The sequence below is a fragment of the Rhinolophus hipposideros genome, assembly GCF_964194185.1.
Source record: "Rhinolophus hipposideros genome assembly, chromosome: 21".
Classification (NCBI taxonomy): Eukaryota; Metazoa; Chordata; class Mammalia; order Chiroptera; family Rhinolophidae; genus Rhinolophus; species Rhinolophus hipposideros.
In genome coordinates this window covers 7,350,883-7,374,828 of record NC_138067.1, presented here as the reverse complement: position 1 = coordinate 7,374,828, position 23,946 = coordinate 7,350,883, and the positions used below count along the sequence as shown (strand labels likewise).

At 35.8% G+C, this 23,946-nt stretch overlaps 1 protein-coding gene across 3 annotated transcripts in view; it reads left to right on the top strand.

Moving 5' to 3' along the window:
• The window catches only part of RPGRIP1L (RPGRIP1 like), an 89,440-nt gene that overhangs the window by 9,572 nt on the left and 55,922 nt on the right, over positions 1–23,946 (top strand). For all 3 annotated transcript variants that reach the window (XR_013992087.1, XM_081030353.1, XM_081030354.1), the window contains exons 5-10: positions 1,551–1,653; positions 2,929–3,072; positions 11,632–11,737; positions 14,210–14,356; positions 15,676–15,749; positions 21,505–21,644. Coding sequence is in view for 2 of the 3 variants with exons in the window: in XM_081030353.1 (XP_080886479.1) it covers positions 1,551–1,653; positions 2,929–3,072; positions 11,632–11,737; positions 14,210–14,356; positions 15,676–15,749; positions 21,505–21,644 (714 nt within the window). In the remaining variant the exon portion in view is untranslated. The remainder of the gene's footprint in view (positions 1–1,550; positions 1,654–2,928; positions 3,073–11,631; positions 11,738–14,209; positions 14,357–15,675; positions 15,750–21,504; positions 21,645–23,946) is intronic.

Genomic DNA, 23,946 nt, shown 5'->3' with positions numbered 1-23,946 from the left:
GTAATTCAGACCTTTTTCACTGTTTGATACAGAGTCCAAGACATAGACGCTGCACAAAGCATTAAATAGTGCTGACCTATTTAATGATAGATACCCGCTATCTTTCTGAGTAAACTTGAGGCGTCATTATCAAGGTTGGTACCTTAGTAACCCTAACAGACTCTTCAAGACCACCTTTGAGACTGGGACTTGGTCCAGACTTGTCAGAGATAGCGCGGCCTGCGGTGGCTAGGTGAGAACCCCAGACCCTCTCTGGCCACAAGCAGCCTACACCCAAGCTGCTGTACAAATATTACCATTGTCTATTTATGCCTTGTCAGGATAAGGGATGAAAGTACCAGCTTAAGGTGTGATCAGTGTAATGTAGAAACAATTCTTGTTGTGAAGAGCAAAGATTTTTATGAAGTGTGTATGTTTCAAAATATAACCATTGGCAAGTTGTAAGATATATTTTGAATATAAATAGGTTTTTAAAATTCCACTAGTGATGTTTAATTTTCCCATGATTTATATACAAAATGCTTAAGAATTAGCATTACTGCCAAAATAAATATAACTGGCAAATTTAAACACAGTAAACTATTTTAATGTTTTAGGTAGAATGTTTTCTGTTCTTTAGTCTGCATTACAGCAATAGATGATGAAAATTTTGGAAACTGCAAATAATAGTTCCATCATTCTAATTAAAATTCTCATTTTTAAAAAGTAAACTTTTCTGAAGAGGAGACATCTGAGACTATGCTCTATTAAAAACTAAATTATTCATCATAATTTATCTACCTTAAATTCTAATAATTTATGCTATATCATATTTTATCCACCTTGAACTCTAATAATTTATAAGTCTAGAGTAACTCATATAATTAAAAGTATGTCTCATTTTTTAACAATGGGACTAAGCTTATAAAATTGCATATAACTAGTTTTATAAGAAAAATTATATTTTAAGTACAGCAGCAAAATATTTTATATACAGGAATCCTGTTGATGATCCCTGCTCGAATTACCTTTGTTTAAATATGGGTTTTCGTATCGAGGTGTGGAATAGACCAAAGTACAGGAAACATTTTGACTTACACTCCTAGTATCTATGAAGATAAGGTACAAAATGTAAGGTCAAAGAATGTGAATAACTAATTTAAAAATCAAAAAACCTTTATCAAAAATAATTTTTTTTTAAAGTAAAGTTTTGAAACCTTTTCCTTCATACTTCAGTTTGTATTGTAAAAACCTAAATTGAAGACTTTGGTTTTTAAACCACAGAAATTACTTCTGGGGTTTTAAATCTAAGTTGAATCAAATTATTTCTAGGTAATTTGGTTTCTATAGTAGAATGTGTTCAATAGACTATACTTACTGCTGTGTTTTATTTAATGCCAACTGGTGGCTGAGATCTCATAGTCCCTTTGGCAATGTATTTCTAATTCTCTGTACTATAGAGCACACATCTCTCAATACTTAGGAAATTTTATTAAACTACAGATTTCCTTCTGATAGCACATCAAGTGTCCTGTTTTCTAACTTCTATAATCTTATTAATTTATTCTTAGGTATTAGATTCCAAGATGCTGATGTAGCAGAAACTCTACAACCCACGCTTACAAAACATGGCAACAGTTTACTTGAAGAAGCCAGAGGAGAAATAAGAAATTTGTATGTATTCTTTTTGTGGTCATTTTAGAACTTTGTTGATTGATCATGTTTGTTTATGATTCCTCTCTTTCTTTTATTCTAAACAAAATTGGCTGATGTACAAATAATTCACTAAAATTCAGCTAAGTCTGTGGAGTAAGAACATATTAGTAAACACGTTTCCATTAAAATCAGGAAAATGAGCAGCTTAACCAACTGCATCAATGGAAGAGTTCATAGAATAGTCCTCTTTCTTACAATTTCACCCCCAAAGGAATAGCATGAAGTCTATTCATTTAAAGGAGTCGAAGCTTTAGAGGCAACATTTTCATTTTCAGAAAAATTACAGGTAATCTTTTTAAAATCCTGAACTAATTAGCCTTTTTGTGGTTAAAAAAAAATTGGAGGGAGTGGCTTAAAAGTTTGGAGTTATCAAAGACATATGGATTTCAGATTTTGTTTCACTGTGATTCTACGGTACTGCATTCTTCATCATACTATGGTTTCAGAAAAGTTACTTCTGCCACGTTTAGCTTACTTTTCCAGTTAATCAAAGCCTCATGGTTTCAGTGTCTGTGAGTCACACAAATGAAGAAAGGTTCCACGTTATCCACCCGCCTTCACCTGGATCATCAAAAAATAACAATTCTGAATGAGGAAAGAAGACACGAGGCAGAGTATCATACTTTAGATAGTGGCTTAAGACCAATAGGGGTTAAAATGTTTCCCTTTGAATATTTCAAATACCAGTTACAGGAATGGTTATACAGTGAGAGAATAAAACTGACCTGTTAGTCAGCTGAAAAGCCAGCTCCATACCAGTTTCCTGAGGCTCGTCTCCCTGGGATGCTGCCGGGCCTGATGGAGGTCAATATATATATATGTTGGAGACCACCGTATAATGATTTGCAAATTTTTTGCCATCTCGCTCTGAAGTGTTAATTTGGGTGGCATAGAGAGATCTGCATAGCAAGGAACAAAGGCACATAAATAATCTGAAGATGACCAGATCGGGGAGTACACAGTAGGTGACCAATAAATACTGACAGATTGAACTGAAGTTTAATCCATTGCCCATGACATTATCTTATAAAAAGGATGGCTTCGATTTTTTTTTTTTTATATGGACCTGCAGATCACATTTAATCTGCTATTTTCCTACGCATAGAGGCACTGAAGCTAAAACTTTTAACATTTGCTTGCTCTGTATTATCAAGAGCTTTCTTTGTACTGAAAGCTTAAATACTGCGGATATTTCTTCAAACTGCAAATTCATGTAAAGGGTCTTTATTTCAGAGAAAATGTTATTCAGTCACAGAGAGGCCAGATAGAAGAGTTAGAGCACTTGGCTGAGATCCTGAAAACTCAGTTGCGAAGGAAAGAAAATGAGATTGAGTTATCTCTTCTTCAGCTTCGAGAACAGCAGGCCACAGATCAAAGGTATGTTAAAACAGAAATGTCACTGTGATCAGGTCAAAATTAGTTTAAAATACTTTATCACGTGCCATAGAAGGATAAGCCTAGTCTCTGTAAAAGTCACATTTTGACGTAACACTCTTCATATAAGCCTGCCCTAGACCTACTAATTGCTATCAACAACTCTAGTCGAAGGGCAGTTTTCCCTAAGCTACTCTGCCTCATCTGGTGGCCTCCACTCATCTGCCCCGTTTCCCAAGACTGTAGAAGATTCTGACACCGTTTGATTAGATCCACCGAGAGAAATGTGTGACGAGGACTCACCTGTTGGCGTACCTTGTGAATAAGTCCGGCCTTAAGTTTTTTCAACTTTAAAAGGGAGTACATTCCATAACATGGTACCAGTTTTTCTATCCCCAAAAGTTGTTCCCTCTCTTAATATTCAGTTTGCGTCAAAATCTGTTGCGTGTTATGGATGACAGAGGGGCTCTTCCGTGGTCTCCTCGCTGCCTTTTGACATGTGCGGTGTTTTCTTTTCCATCCTCCTTTGTTATTTTCTGGTTTCTAATACCTTTTGTTTTGTGCTTTCACCTTGTGCTTCCAACAAAACTTTACGTTTTTACTGTATTCTTTCTTGAATTATTTTCTTCCCTTTATGGCTTTTCTCTTTTTATTTCTTTGCTTGTCTCTCTCTGTTTGTTTTTTTGGACCCAGCATACCCTGAAGTAGAGAGAGCAGTATACTGAACTCCCGTGTATGCGTCACTCAGCTTTAACAGTTGACAGCGTGGTACCAGGTCTGTTTCATCCATCGCATCACCTTTACTGTCTTCAATTATTGAGCCCCAGCCAGATAGCATGTCATCTCGCCTGTAAATATTTCAGTGTGTACCCCTGTCTGATAAGGAATTGTCTTTTTAACTTAACCACATGCCATTAGGACACCTACCAAAATTACTAGCAATCCCTTGACATTATCTCGTAATATTATCTACTCACACTCCCTGAAGATGTCTTTCTGCTGTTGGTTTGAATTGAAATCTGAATGAGGTCTTCACATTGCATTTCGATTGTTATATCTCTTTTGTTTCTCTCTTCATGTGTTCCTAAACCAGACCTCAATCCTGTCTTTGTTTTTCCCCTTTCCCATTTATGTCGTATCATGCTTATATGGCGAAGTTCTTATTTAGAAACACCAAGTATGATTTTCTAGTTTTTCATGTCAGGCTCAGAGTTTAATTCTCCTTTAACAAACTAACCTTACATGGTAATTGAAAAAGCTAAGAAATGATGCATCATGTGAGACTTGTTTTAAAAAATAAAGTGGGCTAAAAATACATGAAAAACTATCAGAGATGTAAAAGGTTAGCGTTAGCTCTAATAATTTCTGTTCCTAAAAAGTTATGTGTAAAATTAAATTGTATAATGAAATTCTGCATAGTTAGTGATGTTTATATATGCTTCTAAGTGCAGGGCAAAAGAAACAGGAATATTTTTGAGAATTATATTAGGGGATGTAATTTGAACCCTGGCTTTGAACCAGCTTGAATACCTAGGAGTTATTCACGCTCCCCTAGGAAGAAGGACTGACTTAGACTTAACCTTCTTGGAAAACCAAGAAATGGTTCCTCGTGAGGAAGCGTGCTGAAGGACCAGACCCCAACCCTGAGTATGGTTATCTTCATAAGTTGCCCACGGCCACATTTACGATATTATCTGAATATAGAAAGTCTGCACTTAGGCCTTTGCCCAACCTTGGAGCCCAGCCCTATCAGCTTCGCTTTCTCTGTTATATTTCGTAAGTTCCCAAAGAGTAGCATGGACCCTGTTTGCTGTTCCCTCTTCCAAAGGGATATGATCATCTAGGAACTCGCATGTTTGATGTTGATTGAAAGGGAGATCCAGACGTCCTTCAGTCCTAGGACTAGAAGAGTAGAAGAAACAGAGTCATAGACGGGAACACATATTTTCTACTGAAAATATTTTCAGCAAGAGACACCAACATATACACGTAGAAGAGTTTACCTCAAAAACTAAACTACTGCCCTCTTCAGGGGACTAGATTATTAACTCTGTACAGCCTATTTTTTGTCATATGAAAAATTAGAGGTAGAGACAAAATAAGAATTATACGTGAAGGCGCATTTGTGGTAGAAGCCAAAGAAATAAACTAGTTTGTACCCTACCTCATTGATTTTATAAAATTGAAGACTACATGTTATTTGCTTGGTAGAAGGGGTACCTGTTCTGAATGGCATATTGTTTCCTGAAATACAGTTGTTGAAAACTGAAAAAATGACTTCAAGTAAGAGGCTTCAAGTCTTTTTTTTCTTATATGTTTACACATAGTTCAAAGTTTTATGTGTAACAGCAAATTTTTTTTTTTTTGAGACTAATGGAAAACTGTTGAAAAAAATGTTGGGGGGAATATAAAACTTGGTATAATTTACTGTAGAGAAAAATCACAAAAATGGAAAACATATTTAAACTTGTCTTTCACGGATACATTATTTCAGATCTGAAATTCTAGAAGTCTGATCTGGATGTTGGACTCCTTGTTCTCAAACATGAACCAAACAGAGTTGTAATCTTCAGAGTGTGGTGCTTGATATTTATGGCAAAGAGCCTTTTCATAGAATCTTATAGAAACTCTTCATAGTATGTGTTTAATAGACCAGTTTGGTTTGGCATCAGCTTGACATAAACTTTTGGTTATCCAAAGCCCTTAATTGCTTTGAAGTAAAAAGCCAGTGCTGCTCTTTTTTATTAAAATCATGTTTTTTCCTGTTATTGTGGTCTATTTTGGAAGACTGAGTTGTGATTTTTGCATATGTTCTACATAATGCCTCATTAGCAAAAAATCTTGTATCATTTACAAGTAGCCTGAATGTCTGTGTTGTTTTGAACAAAAATCCATATTAAAATTTAAGCAATATAAAAATGCACATTTTCTGCTTATTAAAAAGGCCGTCTTAAATTAAATGCAAAGCAGTAACCAGTGAGCACATGTACATGAACATTAAAATCAGAATGATTTTACCTTTTATTGACTTTTTCAACTCCAAAAATATTTATACTCTTACCAAATGTGTAAGTAGTTTGTACTATGTGGTTTTTTTTAAGTACATGTCAGCGTGTTTACCTTCTTCATTAAAAATCATGTAAGTGCCATAATATCCCAGTGGAGGAAATTTAACCCATAAATGTTTCAGACATTCTGACTTGCCGTCTTCCCTTTGGTTGACAGAGGACTGCCAAACCCTAACCCGCCTTCTGCAGCATAAGAAACAGCTTGGTTTTGGGGGCTCCGTCTCTCCTGTCTGAGTGCCAACACAGGATTACTTCCTGGCACTCTTAAGTTCTTCCCAACTATTCATTTTGAAAAATTGCAAGCCTCCAGAAAAGCTATAAGAATAGCAGTGTGAACACTCACATACCTTTCACCCCTTTGCCTCTCTGTGGATGGCACAAGCCTATTCTGCATTCTGCCCGGTGATGCTTGAACCCCGCTCCCTCCCTTCCTCCTTCTCTCCCCATCCCCTTCTTATATCTTAGAGTTAAGTGCATATATCACTTCCCCCTCTGTACACTTCTAAGTATCTCCTAGGGACAAAGACATCCTCCTACATAACCACAGTGTAACTGTCACATTCAGGACACTTAACAGTGAATGACACAGTAGCATTGTGTAATACAGTCCACATTCAAATTTCCCAGTCTTCCCAATAATGGCCTTTATGGCTATTTTATTTAAATAGCTGTTCTCGTTTATTCTAACATGGTTCCCAGTCTTTTCCAGCCCATTGAGAGCTGTTTACAGAATGTCCTTCAGTGTGCATTTGTCTGATTTAGAGGGCACATCTGGTTCTCGGATGGAAGGGTAACTGGGGCTAGAGATAAGCATGCAAACTTTATTAGTACACAGGGAGGTGACCTGTCCTTTCTTAAAAATATATTCACCAAGCTCTTACTGGTGTTTTGAATGCCTTAGAATTTGCCCAATAGCACTCAAATTCCATTTTTGTACCCCTGTCCTTTTTTCTGTTAATATTATTTTAAGATTTTTCTGTGATAGCAACTTGACGTATTTTCTCAGCACTTTATACAAACCACAGAAATCGAAATCGTCACAATTAATAGTAAAAAAAGTCTTAGTGCGTATGTACATGAGAATGGAAGGAAAGCCAAAATTTAGGAACATCTCAGTGGACTCAGCAACTTAGAAGAGTAGGAAGAATTTCTCTCTTAAAACTGGGTTTGAGTGCTGGCTCCCTCACGGGTAAGGACGCTGGCCACGTTCTCTCCTTGTGTTAGACTCAGCTACCTCAACTATGAAATAGAGATACAAACAGGTAAATGGTTACCTGCCTTTTAAACAACAGCCACTTTTATCCCTAGGGACCTGTGTTTCTGAAAGATTCTGTCTACTGAATGCTATTTATTAATTTAATCGATTATTTTATTCATCGAAGACTGTATCATACCAGTCATTGCTTCTGGTAATTGTGAAATAACCTGTGCTACTATTGACTTGGTATAAGTATCAAAAGGTTAAAAACAATACAAGACCTTTAGTTCACTTTTGCAGCTGAATCGCCAATACATCTTAGATTTCCTATTGGGTTTTTGATACGTTGAATATAATTCTCAGATTCCCGCTACTAGTTGGAATCCATGAAACTTGATCCTCAAAATGGTCCTCTTGAGAAGATGAGTCAGGATTTGTACTCTTCCTGTCTCCACCCAGTCCTTGGGAGTGTTCCCTCCATTTTCAGAAGAGATCAATCGTTTGCATGTAGAGAATGTGACAGAACTGTCCCCCTCCATTCCTTGCGGATGTTGAGAGTACAAAAATACCAAGTTCTAATTTATACTTTAATCCAGCGCCACAAGAAAACTATGATCCAGAGGCAAACACTCACAAAATATTTCCTCTATGCAGTCTTCAATCAGGGATCATTATTTTTACCTGCCAACTCAAGTAGCAGTTTTGAGCACAACTATTCCCTTTCAGATAGACTTCCCTCAGCCATTTTAGTGAAGCATGCTCCATTTCATTTTCTATCAACCTTCTGTAACCCTCTTCAGAAGGGGTACCTTGCTGGAGATTGTTTCTTGTGTATCCCTAATGGCTATGAATGACCAACATTTCTTTCAATGATACACTTACAGAATGTTTGCCACTGTTTAAAAAAAAACAAAACTTTAGTTTTTTGTTTTTTGTATGGTGTTTTTCAACTTTATCCCCCAAATTTAGACAGCCTAAAACTGTTACTCAAAAAGAGCCTCTCTATTCTATTTCATAAATATTTGACCTAATTGCTTTCCAGAATCTCAGTCTAGCTTCTGTACCCTAATGTCTTCTCTTCTGAATGGTGTTGAGTACTATATTATAACATTTTTTGCCTCAAAAAAATCAAGAGGCTTTTTTTGGGAGGTGGGAGGGCATTCATAATCCTTACTGCAGCAAAGAATGAAATGTCAGTGGGGGTTAGGTGGGGGGGAGGGAGTATTGTGCCTGGGAAATGAAGTATAAGAAACTCACTGGAGCAAAGATCTTCGCTTCTTAAGTTTTCATATTAGACTATACATTACATAGCTCCACTGAAAGTTTTTCCTTCTCCAGTGTGTCTGAGGTTTTAAGTTTCTGGATTTATTATGGCACCCAGTAGCAGAGCTGGAGTCAAGTGTTTTCAAGGCTTCCATTAGAAATTCCTTTTTCAGAGTTTATTGCTTGACTGTTTCAAATTATGAGAGAAACTTGGCACGTAGGTTGTTGAGCTGCATTACTTTTTTCAACACAAAATCTAATTTATTTCAGTTTGTTTTTAATCTACCAATGGGCCAACAACTCTTTTCATAGTTTTAGAAGATTTTAGCATAATTCTAAGTAATATATCTATTTAAAGAAAAGAAACTGTATTTTTCAACTTAATGGTTCATAGTTTGTTCAAAATCCTTGCTGAAAATCTTGAGAAATTTATTTTTACGAAGCATTTAATTGATATGCTTGATATCTGTTTGCAAATCATTTCATCATGTGTAATGCAGCATGTATGAATTGGTACATGACTGTCAGAGTTCATCTGAATGTTTTTACTATGCATTGTTCTTTCTGTTAGAATGTCATCATCCTGAAGATGTGATATTCCCGTCCTAGGGCACGGAACAGGGCAGGAAAACATAATGTGGAGGTCGCTTAAACTATGGCTTGTGAAATTAGCCCTGTCTCCCTTCTTCACAGGAAACCAGCCTGAGGCCTTCTTTCCCCAGCAGAGCGGGCCAGGTCAGGCCGCTGACCAATGACTCCCGCTCCTTATCCTCCTACGTCCTGTCCACATTTCTTACCTGCTTTTTGTGACACGGTCTTCCGTCTTTTCTTTCTCTCTCCCGCCCTTATCATTTTACCATGTTTCATCTGTGGAAAAATGCTGAGTTGATTATCAGGTTTGAGATGATACCTAACTGTACACCTTTCTGAAGTCCAGACCACATTCATCACATTGTCGATTTTAACATTTAGGTACTTTTATATCATAGACTCAGCACTTTCAGCTCGGCAGCAAGTCATCCTCTCATCGTCACCCCTCAAAAATGTCCAATCATAATAATGAGTATGAGGTAGAAAGCCCCCAAACATGACACTTAAAAGTAATGACTAAAGACTTGGAGGGGTGGCATACTGTCTCAGAACAGGTGTCCTCTCTAGTAACTAACATTTTATTTAAAGAACCACATTAGTATTGCTGATTTCTAAATATTACTTATGTTTGTGCCCACTTGTTGGGATTATGAGTATAAAACACTGTCATTACTTTTCCTGGCAATATTGTGAAAAGTCTAAACTCCAAGGAATTTAAGAAAATATCCACCAATTAAACCACTGAACGTTTTTGAAAGATACTTAGATACTCACTGGCTTTTGCCATACAAAAGAAAATTCAAAATTAAAACCTGTTCTTTCCGTGACCCTGTGTGGCTGCATGGGTTCTTGGGACTTAATTCTTTGTTAATATCATTAAGTAATAGTTATTATTTAAATATATCGGGCATGTATATCTTCTTAAAAATATTAACATACTTAAGAATAAGAAAAATAAAATGTCAGGGACAACTGAAAATATAAGAAAATATTTGAAATTATTTGAATAGTATTCTGTCCTTCCATATCAATAAATGTCACTCCCTGTTGAGAGGTCAAACCAAGTAATTTTGGAAAAAACTCATAAATTATATTTTGACTTCTAAATATATTTTTTTAAAAGAATCTTTTCTTTAGACCTATTTAAAATATTTTTTTCATGGTATAGGTTTTTTTTTCTTTTTAGTGAGTAAAAGGAATACTAAGGGCAATAATAGTAAGTGTACTGGTGAATGTGTGCTCAGAACTACTAGATAACATGTTTTAGACACATAATTATTTTAACATTGTGTTAAGACTGTACCCTGGGCAAGATCCAGGTTCTTGGACTTGTTTATCTTCAGTGTGAGGACAACTAACTGTCCAATGCCAAAATACAATGAACTTTCAAATATCAAAGAGGAAAATTAAGTATTTCAAGTCCTCAGCTGGTTTACAGATGTGTGAGCTTTGTAGTCCATTTTCTGGCTCCAGTAGGGCATCGTGACAATTTTTCCAATATGTGTACACTCGATAAGTTTTGGAAGCAAAATTACTTTAAATACTGAAATAATTTTCTGAATTTAAAATTTTCATGTTTATTTTTCTTAAAAATGAAGTCTAAAACCGAGCTTCACAATTCTTAAGATACTTTTGAATGTATTAAATTAAGGAACCTTTCTCTGTCAGGAAAATACATGCCTTTTGAAAACAGGTATTCATTTAGATCTATGATTAACCTTTAATAAGATCTTCCTGTTAAATTCTGCATTTGCTTTAATCTCGGTAGAAAAAATACAAACTAGTATTGCAGCATATAGAGTTTCTGTGGACGTTAAATGATCTCTTACAGCCAAAGACACATCTGCAACATATTTAAATGCCAGCTTTGGGCATTATTAGTATAAAACGCTAAGTCACTTTTTTTGCAAATATTTTGAAAAGTTCAAACTCCAGGAGGAAACTCCAATAAATGGTAATCTTATGATACCATTTGTTTCAAGGGAGTGGTGGGAAGATGAGTGGCTGGCTGTGTGGCATATTTTTCATTTAAGGAAAAGTCGTCTGATCGTCCCCCTTAAAATAAGTCTGAAGTTTGGTGGTGAAACGATTTCTGTGCTAAAGACTGATGTCCTTTTGCACCATCTTTAAGGATACTGTAAAATGACTTAAAATCCAGACGTCGTTGTAGAGGTGGCCCAAGTCATCAAACTTGGGGCTTCCTTCAAATTCCCAGAGTCTATGTGTTTGTGGAAGTTCAAGAGTGATTGTTGGTTGATTTTAATAATAAATCTATCCTAAGTGTACAATAAACTGCATACCTTGATGACTGATCTGCAAGTGTGTAAATTATTTCTAGGTAACATTCAATGAAAATGTGTGATTCCGTCACAGATTATTTTTTTCCTTTTGCCTTGCATTTTTTACTCTGTCTCTCTCTTTTTCTTAAATACATCATTGAAGGTCAAACATTCGGGACAATGTAGAAATGATTAAGCTTCATAAGCAACTAGTGGAGAAAAGCAATGCTCTTTCAGTAATGGAAGGAAAATTTATTCAGCTTCAAGAGGTACTGTAGTTATTTATTTTATTATGGTGATACATAGAAACAATGGTTCAAAAATAATGTTCAAATTGTATTTTTTTAAGTAGAATGGTCATAACACTAAAAAGTAATTTTTAAAGATTACTCTCTTTATTTCCAAGTGTGTGTAATTTAACTTCAAATATTGTTTTTATAACTTAATAACTAAAGAAATAACTAACTGCTTGGACTTTTTATAAATACCTGTGTCATCTTAAAATAATAAGCGCATTTATTGTAAATCATCTCATGCCAAGATAATTCAGTTTTAACTCCTTTTATCTGAATTTATGTGGGCACATAGCACTGAAGGTTTAGATGTATTTATATATATCTTCAGTTCTAAGCATTTATGAACTATCCAAGATAGACCAAAGTTAGGAGTGAGCCAATAATCAGTTTTTGTTAAGTCTTTGATGTGGTATTTTGCTTTGTTTTGTCACTGCCATTATCAGAAAATAGCTGAGTACCCATCATGTCAACTCTCAGTGCATTTAAATCTTAACCATTGAGGTTGAGAATACTTGGGACTCTTCATCCCCATGATTGTTTTAACAAGGACGGTGGCCCCACGGGAATGTGCCATCAGAGGTCTCCTGTTTTATTGGTGCTGCATAATTATTATAATAACATAGGTTCTGAAATGCATTAACTCCAAACATTCCAGATGAGCAGAATTTATATTAAGCAGTACAGTAGCCCTCTGCCTCCCCCTTCTGCAGTTTCACTTTCTGTGGTTTCAGTTATCTACGGTGAACCTCAGTCTGAAAATATTAAATGGAAAATTCCAGAAATAAACAATTCCTAAGATTTAAATTGCACACCGATCTGAGTAGTGTGCTACGATCTTGGACCATCCTGCCTGGGACACAAATCATCCCTTTGTCCAGTGGATCCACACTGTAGGTCCCACCCTCCTGTTAGTCACGCAGGACCCATCTTGGTTATCAGAGAGAGAGAGACCATTTTCACGTTACTTTTGTTACAGTATGTTGTTATAATTGTTCAGTTTTATTATTAGTTAGTGTTAATGGTTTACTGTGCCTAACTTATAAATTAAACTTTATTATAGGTCTAGTATAGGAAAAAAGCATTGTATGTCTAGGGTTCAGTACTGTCTGATTTCAGGCCTCCACCGGAGGTCTTGGGACATATCCCCCATGGATAAGGGGGGGCTACTGTGCTTTCTTTGAAGTACTCAGACCAGGGAAGCAGTAAATCGGTGCAAAGCATGGGGTCATCTGAATCCTAAATTCACTACTGAATTAGATAAACATTGTTAAACCATTTTCTGGGTAGTATTTTTCATCCTGCAGGAACCTCCTTAAATGTCAAGTAATAACTACCTTTTATAAGAGAATTTATAAAAGAGAGGAGGCTAATTAGAGGGTAGGAATGATAGATAGCGCTATCTGCACATAGAAGAGGGAGATTCCAAAATCCATGTAGTAGAGAACCATTTCTAAAATGAAAAATTAAGAAAGGAATTTAGAAGTGATTTCTTCTTTTATCACTGACCATTTCGATTTCCATTTAACAGTGATGCCAGGTATTTGTTTAAATGCCAACACCAGCAAGTGTCTGCAAGAGCACAGGTCTAGGGGCTTGACATTGGGTAGAGATTTGAGAGGTACAGACCAACAGCCGGTCTATGCAGAAGCCGGAAGCGCAGAAAAAGCTGGTAACAGTACTCGGTAGTAAGGCCAAGGTTGACAGAGACTGGACTCGGGCAGCTCGGTCGCCATGTTTCTCTTAAATGATTGAAGGGGAACTTCAGTAGGACGTTAAGTGATATTAGAACATGAAGTGCGTGTGTTACGGTCTTAGGGTATCTGTGAAAAGCCTTTAGTGTAATCACCTTTGTTTATTTATGAAAGAAGTATGTGGCATTGAAGTATATAAAATTGAATTTAAAGCATGTTCATAAACAGACTATTTTAAAATTAAGAAGACTTCAGTAACTATTTTACTGAATTGAAAATTTTATCTTAATTATATTAAAATTAGAAGCTAACTTTCCCAGGCTGTTAGTATGTTATGGTGACAGATTCTTTCAGTTTGAATATCTGGGGTCAGCATTGATTTTTGACCCATGTAGCAGTATTTTTAGATAGCAGTTCCAACCACTGTAGTCCCAGCAGAAAGAAAAAAAATGACTTGCTAAAACGAGTTTACTCACTAGTCACTACCAACAAGTCCAAAACGAGGCAGACATTTAAGAAAGGACAAAAACAGTCTGCATGATGTGACTGCTAAGTTAACCCGGTATTTTCTTTCTCACGATACACTTGGGTTGAGAGTGTCTCTTGTGGCCAAGCAGCACAAAAACACTGTGTGAGTTGAAGAATAAATTGTACCACATGAACTTCAGGAGTAAATTCATTTATAGAATCATACTCATTCATTCAAATCCAAATCTCAAGCTAATTCTGAAAAGATTTCCCTCTTGGTTTTTAGAAGCAGAGAACTCTGAGGATCAGCCATGATGCCTTGGTGGCAAATGGAGAGGAGCTAAGTAAGCAACTTAAGGAGCAGCGTTTAAAATGCTGCGGTCTTGAGAAACAGTTACACTCCATGACGTTTTCTGAAAGGAGACTCGAAGAGGTAAGCCTCCAAAGTGTTGAGCATTGGTTGCACTAAAACTTCTCCGTCACTGACAGTTTTGAAAAAATAGAACAGAGACATTTCAAATGTTACTATTTGTTAAAAAATCCTAAGCTACATACATGGTGCTTTGAGCTCAGCAAACTGCAGTGAACGTATTATGGGCATGGCAAACCAGTGCTGAAAAGTGCTCGCAAATGTGCCGAGATCCACTGTTTACCTAACATGTTATTAAGGGGCTGTAAGGAAAAAGAAAACATGGTGTTTGGAAATTGATGCCAGATTACCTGTGGAACTTAACTTTCTCCATTTAACAGCTTAGTACTCATCTGCAACACCAGAACAAAGCTATAGGAATATACCTGTTTCTGAAGAGAAGGATGTTCTATTTTGCACCACCAGCAATTTGGTGAAATTATTTTTTTTCTGAGAAGTTGTTTGAAAACTCATCTTCCTATTATTGTTGCTGCCCGTGTCTCCCAGCTCGCACAGCCTTTTTCTGTAACCTGTTAAACTTGTTGAAGAAAATGGAAATGAAATAAGATGCCTATATTCTGTTCCAATCTTGGGAGAATCTTTTACTGTGACTCAGTAAAAAGAGAATTCTGCGGGTGAAAATGAATTTTTAGAATACTATGATCCATGGGAAAATGTTGTAACTATGAAATATACTGCTGAATAAAACTTAAACATAAATACTAGAAACAAATACAGAAAGCTGAATTTTAGTCAGAAAGATATAATCATTACTCCAAGTTAATTTCTCAAAAAGTTCATGCGGGTAAAGCAAGGTATACAATTTTATTTTTTCCATTCATTTATTTAAAAGATGTGCTACTGGCTCTTTGTAAATTCCAGGTAACATGAGAAATTGTGTCTTCAGAGTAAATAGTGATTGACATTTTGTTTCAACTGTGAACCAAAAGAAAAATTAATCCTTTATTTTTTTATGAGCCAATTGGAAATTAATACAAAATGAATATGATGGACTTCATCAGGGAGGAAAGTAAAAAACATTATGTTTCCCCAAACTTCACAGCAAGCTTTTAACACATTCTTTATTGAGTTTTGGCAAAGGTTGCTGTAAAGCAGTGCATACGTTTCTACTAAATTAAAGCAGAAATATTAATTTCATGTTTACTTAACAACTTGGAAAAAAATCAGTGCTAAATTAAATACAGACAATCTAAGTAGACTAGTTAGCAGCTGCAATTTAGAAATCGACTGAAACATATTAACCTCCTTTCGTGTTGTTTTTTTTTTACCCCATGTTGTTTCATATGATAATCACCTAATGTGTAATTTCCTTTTCATTTTAGCTGCAAGATAGAATTAATGATTTAGAAAAGGAAAGGGAACTCCTAAAAGAAAACTATGATAAACTTTATAACAGGTAAATCATGATTCCATGTGTTCTGTCATTTCTGTGTTTGAAATCTTATATCAAAGCAGTGGATGTCAGAATCTGATGTTTATTAAAGAGTTAGCGACAGAAGATTGCAAGGAATATGTGTGTGTGTGTGTGTGTGTGTGTGTGTGTGTGTGTTATAAAAGAAAAATAAGCTTTTTGAGGCATTGATAATGAGTTCTTTAATCGGAGTGGTAGTCTATTTACTAAGAAAACCGTATCGCTTTGTTACCAGTAACAACTGCTACCATTTATTGAACACACACTGTAAACCAGCATGGGCTGTGCTCAATGCCCTGTATACGTTATTGTAAATACCTCACAACAACCTGGAGTTGTGCATATGGTACATTCCCATTTTGCAGGCAATGAAACTACAACAGAATTAAGTAAGTTGCCTATGTTCTTAAAGCTATGAAGTCATCAAGCTTGTATATGAACCTCTTTCTGTCTCTCCAAGCCCTCGTTCCTTCCATTGGACTACCCCGCCTTTAGCTAAGAGATTCTTTTGGTGGAAGCAAAGGTATTCGCTTACCATTGTCTCTATTCCTTATAAAGAGTAACATAAGCATCTTTATCTCAAGACGAATTTTGAAGAGCTGTTTCAGTTTTGTTTTTTAATCTGCTTCATAATGAGGGTATTTTAAAAATTAATCTCTTCAGGTAATGTGAGAAACAGAATTCTCCTCCCCAGCTAAGTTGAAAGTGATACAGGTATCTGTATGTGTGTGTTTTAAAGTCTTTTTTGTATGTGATACTGGTAAATGATAAATACACGTTTTTATATATATTGAAATACATATGTTAGAGCTGATAGTCAGCAGTTGCTTGCTTCTACTGATCACATTCTGACACATCCAAAAAAGCCATCTATAAGTATATCTTTAACTTTTTAACTACTTTATGTTTAGTAAACTAAATTTACATTTTGTAAACTAAACAAATCACACCTAAAGAGTATAGAGATACGTTTTATTTTTTACCTAGAAAAGACACCTAAATTCATGTTAGGCATCATTCCAGGGCTATGTGTCATTTTTGTTTGCCTACTAGTATTGATTATCTTTGCACAGTGGCTCGTTGTATTAAGGGTTATCAGCAGCAGGTTGAAACATCAGTTAAAAGGATATCTGGGGCTCTCCAACAAGGCGAGGCTGCCTAAAAGTCCTTGTGTAGGATGTACCTTCAACCCTCTTCCGGAGCATTTGGCCCTAGTGCTTTGCTCTGGTTCCTCTCATCAGCCCGGATTAATTTTCCCCAAAGCATTTATTATACCTCCTGTTTTATACTTCCATCTCCACAGAACCATACCTAGGTTTATATTGATATGTATCTAAGCATAGTGATGTGTATGAAAAATTCAAATTCCAGTATACAGGTCACACAGCCATCATATTATATGGTGGAGAAAGGGTTATCCTCATGCTTTATAAATGAGGGAATTGAGACTCAAGAAAAAGTGAGACTTGTACAGAGTCGCGTGGCATTGCTGACACTCCAGTATAGGACTAAAATCCAATTCTTTTGACTCTAAAACTTGAATTTTTCCCCCAGCGCCTCACTATCTGTCTGATTTTAATTGCATTAGAAAATTGTATTAGGTTGGTGCAAAAGTAACTGCAGTTTTTGTCTTTATTTTAAACTGCAATTACTTTTACACCAACCTAATATATTCAAAAGGGAAACATTCGTGGAATGACAGAACTAACATACATTGAGAAATTTTTATCTTCAACATCTTATCATTTTATATAATTTAACATGGTCTTAATACAAGAAAATAAGTGCCATTGGCCACTACTTACATATTTTCTACTACTGCCCAATTAGAGGATTTACTGAACATACTTTCTAGGAATAAAAAACTTATCTGGGAATAATGCATAAATGGAATTTTGAGAAAGACATGTTTTTCTCATATTTACTTTATCACCATGAAACTTTATCTTTTCATATTAGAAGATGATCTAAGAGTATCAATCTGGCTTTGAATGTTTTGTTTTATGTTTTATGCTTGGGCTGCATTTTTTTCCTGTCACGTTAAAAACAGACTTCATTACACTGCTTGCACTTGAATTTTGTGTGAGTTGTGTGGAAATAAATGTGTGTAATGAATGTCAAAACATTTTGTGTCAAAAAAGAAATTCACGTCACTTAAGCACAAAACCCAGCAAGCGCACTATAGTCAATAGAATAAAATCCTCTAATACAATTTTTAATATACGTTGTCCAGAAGTGTAGAAACAACAAAACTCAAGACAAACGCAACAAACTCTGCAAAACTCAGCATCGTTCCTAAGATTCTTTCTCGTTCTGTGCTTTAAGACACTGTTATTCATCGTGGCCAACAACTAACACTCATCGCAAACTACACGCCCTCCCTGTTTGGTTAGTCAGAGTGAGAGCATGTATTTAAAAGGAGAGCATTTGTTTGTTATCCCAAAATTGGCTCGTTTTCAGGAGAAAAATGTGATTTGCAGATTGCATTCTCATCTTCCTCTTTCCAATGAAATTCTGAATGTGTTTATTACTTGACATATGACATATTAGAGAATCATCTGGTAAGAAAAAAGCCCTCGTGTTAGTATTTGGTATGAGGCTTTTTTAATATGCTCAAACATTTTTGATGCAATGCCAAGAAATAAGTACAACTTTCAGAATGTCAATTTAAAAATACAGATTAAATTTTTTGCAATTAAATCTTTCTATTTGGTTAGAGAGGAACTCTATACTATCATATAGTAAAGCTGCATCCTGTTTTTGAAGTTAGTATGGTTTTAGGGTCATGTAATTGATGAATGCAATGGCCTCTCAACTGTCATGTATGTGAATAACCTAGAAAACAGAAAACGTAGGTTTCACCACCCCTTTGCAATGTCCCCACCTGCCCTCCCACAATCTCCACCACCATCCAATTCAGATTTCGTCAGGTTGAGGTTGGATCCAGAGAATCGGTTAAAGGTGACTTTAAGATATTAACTCCCTGAGAGGTACTAATCTAATGCCTATTAAAAAGAAAGAGTTGGTCTAGTTTTTGAGGATGATATTAATCATTTTAAAAGAACTGGGTGAATCAAGTTTTTACAATGCGTTAGTCGTCTAATATCCAAAATGTAAGCGAGCAGTGCCGACCACACAGAGACTCTGTGCTGCATTTCTGTAAAGTGAACACCTGCCCCCGACAATTTTCCAGGAATCACAAAAGCTCTTTGAGCACTTTGTGCTTCCCAGAAGTCAGACTGAGGACATTTGGGCCATCATTTTTTCTTCAGTGAGATACCTTGATGTAAATATGTGTTTAATTTCCATTAGGCCCTAACTAAAGTACCTATGGATTTCCTCCTGGATGATTTAGAGTTTACACTTCCCTGTCTCTCATATTAGGATGTCCTTCCTTGAACATTGGAATAGATGGAATTTCTCCTGTAAGAAAAAAGACCCTAGGGTAGAGATGACTTCTTCAGCTCTTATTTTGATCTTCCCATGTCGTTGATCAAGGGTGTGTGTCTACAGTATGCTGACCCATCACTGCCAGTGTTCATGCCAGTGACCACAGGCCCCAGTGGGCATCCCACTGCAGACTGACATTTTATCACTCCTGCAACATAATGTAACAACGAAATGTGCACAAAGACCAGCTACGATGCCCCCTCCATTGTCACTGAAGGTGCTGTACAAAAACGTTTCCATGAGTAAAAAGTTCTCAAAGACTGTTCTCATATGCAGATTTAATCATGTACACAGCCCTCACAAAGAAAACAGAGCCAGATGTGGGTCACCATTTATAGTTACACAGATGGCTCCGAGCACAGAGGAATACAGTAAATTCAAAAGGAATTCCTCATGAAACTCCAGTGGAATGTAATCCTAAATTTAGAGGGAAGATAGCAGTGGACTAAATTCAGATTGACTTACGCTGATTTACACTAGTATTTTGTGGGTTTGGAAAAACCAGGCTGCTAAATTGTTCTTAATTTAAACACATACAGCTTCTGATGTTTCTGCCAGATTAACTGTTGGTGATCTTTTTGCTGGTACTAATACTATTGGAACACTACTGTTTCTCATTTTTGGCGTCTGATATAATGTATAGTTGTGCCTATTTCATCATGCTAATTTTTTTTCCGGGTAGTACATGTTTTTAATAATATCACACACACACACACACACACACACACACACACACACACACACCTACATGCATATATATGTTAGTGTTTGTTATATATAGTTTGGCCAGACACAGAAAATGTATTTGTTCTTTATATAGAAATTAAAATGCAAAGGAATATTCTTAACTTTAGTATTTAAAGTACATATTGTATTTGGATTTCATTTAAATCTCGGTAATTGTACCTTTTTTAAAGGTAATTTAAAATACTGGTATATCAGATCCATGCATTTTTTTAAGGTTCCATATGTGAAACGAGAACACTGATAGAGGAAACAGATGTCATATTTAGGGTAACTTCTAGAATTCCATTTATTTTTAAGGTTATGTTATTTTTTTAGTGCAATGTTTGTTTTGTTCTTTTGAAAGCTATGCCTCCCAGAAAAGTATCTCTTTTGGGATAAAACCTCAAGACTAGCTGGGAGCAACGTTTAAGGGCAGTTTTCAATAACAAGTTTTTTTCCATTTACTTCATCATCAGTATGAAACCAGATTTTAGAAAATTCTGTTTCATTTACTGGGTTTAAAATAAGTAGAAAGGTCAAAGCTGCTGATAATTATTCAGTCATATCAAGCTTCACAGATAATAGTTTTCTGCTGAAATACACATCAAGATCAGTTTTTCCAAAACCTGGCTGTCACCTGGAGAGCTTTAGAAAAGTAGGAATTCCTGGGCCCCGTGATCTTCATTTGCAAATCTCCCTAAGTGGTCTTAGTTTAGCTGGTCTAGCACCAGTGTTTAGGTGAGGCCAGCATTTGGAAACCACTGGCCTGAACGAAAGTTTACTGCATACCTTCTGTGTCCCATTTGTTATTTTTCAATGGTGTAGTTCTTCTGACACACTGGGTATTGCTCACTGGTACATCTTAACCATAGTTTAAACTGTCACTCTTTTATTGAGGAATAATATTTCTATCTTTGTCATTCTTATCAAGATATTCTTACTGTGTTTTCATCCTAATCAGGTTACAAGTAAAACTGTTCTCAGGCCGATGGCCTGGTGTTTTTTTAGGACAAAAACTGCATTATCACTACTCCTTAATATCAGAATTGCCTTCTTGTAGTTCCGTATGCTATCACTTTGAGGCCAGTATTTTGTGAATGTTAATAACACAGACTCTGACAGTTTCAGATTCTAGAATTAAAGATCAGGTGGAGAGTCCCTTTTCTCTGTAGGAAGAGGGTCTATATGTGGGAGACCCTCCTGTGGGAGAAAATGGTTTTGTCCGATGTCGATGGCTGAGGTTTGGAATTGTGGATCCCTCTGGAGTATGTACAGTATCTGAATTCCTTCACTAGTCCCACAAAAGCCGCACACTGCCAACTTTCCTGACTGTAGAGCTCTAAATTAAGGCCAGTTCCTTTGCTCATCCCACAAACTCTTTCATGTTCCCTAACCGCAGCCTGAGAAAGGCGCCTTGGTTTCAACAGCAGCAGACCAGCATATGTTTACTTAATTCCTAAGACATGATGACAGTGGTCTCTGTGCCACTAAAAGCTTTTCTCTTTATTATTTTCGGTTGAAGCCGATTTCCGAGCTTTCCTTGCATGTCACGTGTGTTTTGCAGTGCCTTCAGCGCGACCCATGAAGAGCAATGGAAGTTAAAGGAACAGCAGCTGAAAGTTCAGATTGCTCAGCTCGAGACTGCCTTAAAATCTGACTTAACAGACAAAACCGAAATCCTTGACAGATTAAAAACTGAAAGAGGTACATCTGAAATGACGACTGGCTTCTTGGTTTCAGACTTCTGTTTTATTCATTGTTACCCACTGACTCAGTGGGTCCTCACTGTGGCGCCTACTGTTTGGCCAGGCACCCTGCTGTCCGGGGCACAGCCTGTATCACACAGCTATGCAGTTGCACGTGTGGGTTGGTTGCTCAGAATTTTCCTTGACCCATCCTAGCATGTACGCCAAAGGAACTATTTTTTTTCTCAGAGTTATTCTTATTCAGGTTGTCTTTCATTTGTTTAATATTTTCCTAAATTTTGAGCCCTTCTTCAACAGTCAGCATGTGTTTATTGAGCACCAGTATGTTCTAAGTTCTGGGGATACAGCAATGAGAGAAACAAAGGCCTTGCCCTCATGCAGCATAAATTCAATAGGGAGAAACTGACAAGAATTAAATAAATACGGACTGTGTCAGGTGGTGGCAAGTGCACTGGGAATAAAAACAAAGCAGTAAGACTACAGCGGCGAAAGTAGGTCCGACAGGGAAGATCTCTCTGATAAAGAGATGTCTAATTCTTCTCTGTGACAGTGAACTTAAATACCAGGAAGCCTTGTCCAGATGTCCCTATTAAATAATAATCATACGATACGAGTCACAGATGTCACCCTTCTTGTCTCATAGAAGTCAAATTATACTTAAAGTAGATGTTTGATTTACCGTGTTATACACACATACATTACACATAAATGCACAACACGGGAACTGAATTACTTGCTTGCAGTATCTGTTTGCTCATCCACTAGATAAACCAAGTAATGTGATAATAAGGTTGCTTCTTTGGAACATTTGCAATTTTGTTGCATGAGAACTTTTAAAAGTTTAATGCCCGCAGTGAAAAAAAAAAATTACTTATCTAGTCAGTGCTCTGTATATTGATTTAAATCACAATGTCATATATCATTATAAGATTTTTTTCCCATTTTAACATTTCTGAAATTACAATCCATCTTATAAATGGCAATGGTTAAAAGTTATGCTTTTTTTTTAACCTTTTGAGGCGTCTGAAACAACACATCTTATAAGGTAGTCTTAATTTCAATGAAACACACATGTAATATTTACTCACCGAGTGATCACATTTAATGAAAGATTACATGTGAATCTTTCTCTAGAAGACTGTGAGCAAAATGGTGACATGATTTCTGACCGGGTGGATACTTAAAAGTTTTTATGTCGATACATAGTTTCTGATTTTAATATGCAACACTGACTGCCTAACAGTGCTTTGTTTAGTAGTTGCTCAATAAATTCTTGTTCACTGAAGGAAGTGGAAGTGCTCTATATTCTCTCTCTCTTTTCCAAAAAACATAAATTTCTCATTCTTAAAGGAAAGAGAAATGAAATACATTTTTCTGATTTCCATGCTTTCTGTATGGCCCTACATATCAAGAATTCCAAAATTCTTACCTGTAGACATCTGAATTGATCTCTATAAAACTCTTCTTAAAGGGATAGAATCTTGATTTTTTTTTAAACCTCTTTATTGTTGTTGAATTCTGAGTGTTCTTATAAATTATTAAAGCTACAATTGCTAAGTTGTTTTATTTCAACTAGTTCATTTCATTTATCGTCTTTTTTACTGGTTCTTATGTCTCTTGGATTTTCTGAATAATAAAAATAACTCATGTACACTGTTTTTAGAAAGTCCAGTAAACAAATTCTAAATATCACTCAATTTCACAACTTTCAAGATAATCACTATTAATATTTTTATATATGCCCTTCCAGAGTTTTCTGTGTATATACAGTTTTATAACATGCTTTTTTATTGACTATATTGTGAAATCATTCCTTGAGTATTAATATAAGTTCACATCAGCATCGTTTATAATGGCTGTCATAGTTTTCCAGTGTGAGGTTGTATCATAGATTGTTTAACAATCTTCTATTGATGAATTTTTAAATAGCTTTAGTTTTTTCAGTATCATAAATATTTCTAAACAAATTATTGTACATTTATTCATTTATTTTCTTAAGAAAAATTGCTAGATCTATATCTTTATTTTTAATGCAACTGTTATTTTAAGGTATTTTGTCATGAATACCTAAAATTTACAGGCCAAATGATTTAAGTTTTGGGGTGTTTTTTTTTTTTGTGACAATGTTACAATAGATTATAAGAAAAATATTACCGCCTTTAACCCTTTTTTTCCAGGGAAACACTAAGCAAAAAAATTGAAATTGTCTGTTTAAGGACACTTTTTAATATTGAGAAAGTTCCTTTTTGTCTTACAAATTTTGAAATTGTTTAATTTTACTTTGAAGTCTCTTTACACAT